The sequence below is a fragment of the Spinacia oleracea genome, chromosome 5, assembly GCF_020520425.1.
Source record: "Spinacia oleracea cultivar Varoflay chromosome 5, BTI_SOV_V1, whole genome shotgun sequence".
NCBI classification, from domain to species: Eukaryota; Viridiplantae; Streptophyta; class Magnoliopsida; order Caryophyllales; family Amaranthaceae; genus Spinacia; species Spinacia oleracea.
Window position 1 is genome coordinate 72,405,778 of NC_079491.1, and position 3,387 is coordinate 72,409,164.

At 44.1% G+C, this 3,387-nt stretch overlaps 1 protein-coding gene across 1 annotated transcript; it reads right to left on the reverse strand.

Moving 5' to 3' along the window:
• Positions 1-1,638: 1,638 nt before the first annotated feature.
• LOC130461602 (uncharacterized) lies at positions 1,639-2,789 on the reverse strand. Its single transcript, XM_056829756.1, has 2 exons — positions 2,210-2,789; positions 1,639-2,072 (listed from the first exon to the last, which is right to left on the reverse strand). Exons 1-2 carry the CDS (start codon positions 2,787-2,789, stop codon positions 1,639-1,641), a joined length of 1,014 nt encoding a protein of 337 aa, XP_056685734.1.
• Between the last annotated feature and the right edge of the window lie 598 nt (positions 2,790-3,387).

The window sequence follows — 3,387 nt, forward strand, 5'->3', positions numbered from 1 at the left end:
TTTCAAAATTTTAGAATGCCTTTTACATGCGGAATTGACACAAAAATCACTCGATTTGGATGAGTAACGAAGAAACTGCCGAAAAAACTGCGTACATATAATTAAATAAACGCAATTTGCAATTAATTAACAATTACGAAAATTAATCACCCCTTTTAATTCTTGCAAATTTGTAATATTTAACCATGTTTATGCAATTTAGATTATGAAAATAACAAGAGGCTCGTGATACCACTGTTAGGTTATGATACATATGACAATTCATAAATCATGCGGAAAAACCATAAAGCCAGGAAAGCATATTATTTACACATAATCATTTAGCATAGAATAGATGCATACATGTTGTAGCGTGCCTTCCCTAGCTGCGCCCGAACCGAACAAGAACAAGTCTTTAGGACTCCAAATGTCGTCCCTCCGTAGATAGTCCACAGTACGTCCGGATCCGCCTCAAGTTAGACCAACTAGAATCGCCCTTAAGGTGCTTAGGAATTTTCGGCTATGTGTTTGCAAGTGTATGGCTGATTTTATTTCAAAAACTTACCCTTTGAATACTTCAATCGTGCCCATAAATTGTGACCCTAGGCACCTATTTATAGGGGTATGGAAAAGGAATTGTAATCCTACTAGGATGTGGATTTGCTAGTTAGAACTTTATTAGGACTCTAAATAACAAAACCAATCTATTAAGATTAGGATTTAATCTTTGCACAAATCCTAATAGGATTAGGATTTCCCGCACAAGCGTTGCACGAGCCGTGCACCCGCGCAAGCCTTGCGGCCCACGACAGGCGCACAGCGCTCGGCCCACGCTGTTGTGCTCTCGCGCGCGCGCGCCCTTGGCTGGGCCTGGTCGAGGCGTGCGTTGGTGCGTGCGGCTCGCTGGGCGATGGCCAGGCTTCGTGCTGGGCCTTCGTCTAGCGGGCCTCGTCCGATGCTAATTCGTACGATACGCTTCCGATTAAATTCCTGATTCCGGAATTCATTTCCGATACGAACAATATTTAATATTTCCGATTCCGGAATTAATTTCCGTTTCAAACAAATATTTAATATTTCCGTTTCCGGAATTATTTTCCGATTCCGATAATATTTCCGATTCTGACAATATTTCCGTTTCCGGCAATATTTCGGATTCCGGCAATATTTCCATTTCCGATAATATTTTCCGATACGTACATGTTTCCGTTTCCGGTAACATCTACGGCTTGGATGATATTTATATTTCCGATACGATCCATATTTCCGTTTCCGGCAATATCATCGTTTCCGGAGTATTCACTTGCTTGTGACGATCTCAGCTCCCACTGAAACCAAGATCCGTCGATTCCGAATATCCATAGATAGAGTTTTTAATGCCATTAAATACTTGATTCGTTTACGTACTACTTGTGTGACCCTACGGGTTCAGTCAAGAGTAAGCTGTGGATTAATATCATTAATTCCACTTGAACTGAAGCGGCCTCTAGCTAGGCATTCAGTTTACTTGATCTCACTGAATTATTAACTTGTTAATTAATACAGAACCGCATTTATTAGACTTAACATAGAATGCATACTTGGACCAAGGGCATTATTTCCTTCAAATGAATCTTTTCAATCGTCTCAGGGTCGTGTTCAAGACGGTTCAGACAAGCTTTACTGATAATATCTGACAAACTCCTTGTGTCTACTAAGATACGCCTTACTTTGAGGTTTCTCCACTTTTAGCTCAATAACCAGGGGATCATCATGAGGTGTGGCTATCTTGCCTCTGTCGGCTTCACAAATCTCTACTTTAGGGAAGTGATCCATTGGAGCTTTTCCTGACAACATTACCTGCCCCAACCGGCTTGCATAATCCTTTTGCCCTCTCATTATTGGGACCCCAGTGGCTAGGCCTCCTGAGATGACGGCTACATATTCTGGATCAGTGTCATTGTCATCAAGCCGATATGACGGTGACCTACTTTTCTTATATAACTTTTTACCTTTTCCCCCTGTGCTCGTGCTGAGATATGATTTCAGAAATCCTTTGGCGGCTAATACATCAAGAGCTCTACGCAGACTCTTGCAATCTTTTGTGTCATGGCCTACATCACAATGGAACTTAAAATAAAGGGAGTTTTCCCGGGTTTCCAACGGCGACTTTATAGGGAACGGACGATCAATCTCATATCTATCACTGACGTCCAGCAGTATCGTATACAAGTTAGTGTTATATTCAAACCTCTCTTTATCGTAGGGCCGTCCTCTCTTCTGCCCTTGGGAGGGTTAGCCTTATACCCCTTCTTTTCAATAGCCCACGTCCCATTCGGACGGTTTGTCTTTTTATCTGTCTTGTCTTTGCGCTGAGGGTGGTCTGCAGTCTCAGTTCCCATAGATTCCTTTGGGACGGAACAGATATTTGTGGCATGGATAAAGGACTCGGCCTCGTCCAGGGCATCTGCCATAGTTCTCACACTCTTCTTCACCAAGTCAAACTTAAAGGAACCCTTCTTAAGTCCTCTAAAAAAGTTGTCAAAGGCTACCCCATCAGGTAGATCCGGAATTTGTCCTGACTCCAAGTTCAAACGTCGCACATATCTTCGTAAGGACTCGTCTTTTCCTTGCTGTATTCGGCCCAAATGCATGCTCGTCTTCTTTTCCTCCTTATAAGCCATGAATCTTGCAGAAAACAACATTTCCAGCTCTGCATAAGTGTTGATCGTTCCAGCAGGCAACTTCTCAAACCATTTTGAGGCAACACCTTTCAGAGTCGACGGGAAGTATTTGCACCAAGTTGCATCAGTAGTCCCTTGGACATACATGTGGTGACGATAGGCCAAGAGGTGTACATCAGGATCAGAGGTGTCGTCATCGGCTTTACCTTAGGCTCTTTGAATGTGACATATTGGGTCTTGTCCCCTACCCTGAGAGGTTCTGCGCCGCTCGCTGTCTACGCGACTCACATTGGTTCTGGTGAGACGACGCGAAGGAGCAGCAAGGGGTGAATCTTCCATAACAGGGGTGGAGCCTGTGTCTGACAACTCTGTTTCTTGAGGCCTGTCTAGCTGAATAACTGGTACTCTTCTAGACAGTCCAGGTTCGGGCCGAGCAGTTGTTAAAATACGACGCGGAGCCATTAGCTGGGAAGAAGTCCTAGTCCTGTCAAAACGTCTGTCACGCTCGTCGTTTCGAGCTTGATCTTGCCGCCAGACATTAGACCGAGTGAGTCCATTAAAGAATGGTATCCCCGTCCCATGAGACTGAGAGCGGATGGTCTTGATCTCATCTTGAAGTGTGTCCATCTGCACCTTAAATCCGGCAAGAATATCTTTGAGTTGACCAGCTGACACCGGCAGATCTGGGTTCTCCTCCATGACTGTATCGGCATCGACCCTCAAGTGACCACCTGGAGGAAATGAA

Coding starts and splice junctions, on each gene's coding strand:
- LOC130461602 (XM_056829756.1), bottom strand. CDS start 2,789: ATGTATGTCCAAGGGACTACTGATGCAACTTGGTGCAAATACTTCCCG. Junction 2,073..2,209: donor CGGCCCTACGATAAAGAGAG/GTTTGAATATAA, acceptor ATTGTGATGTAG/GCCATGACACAAAAGATTGC.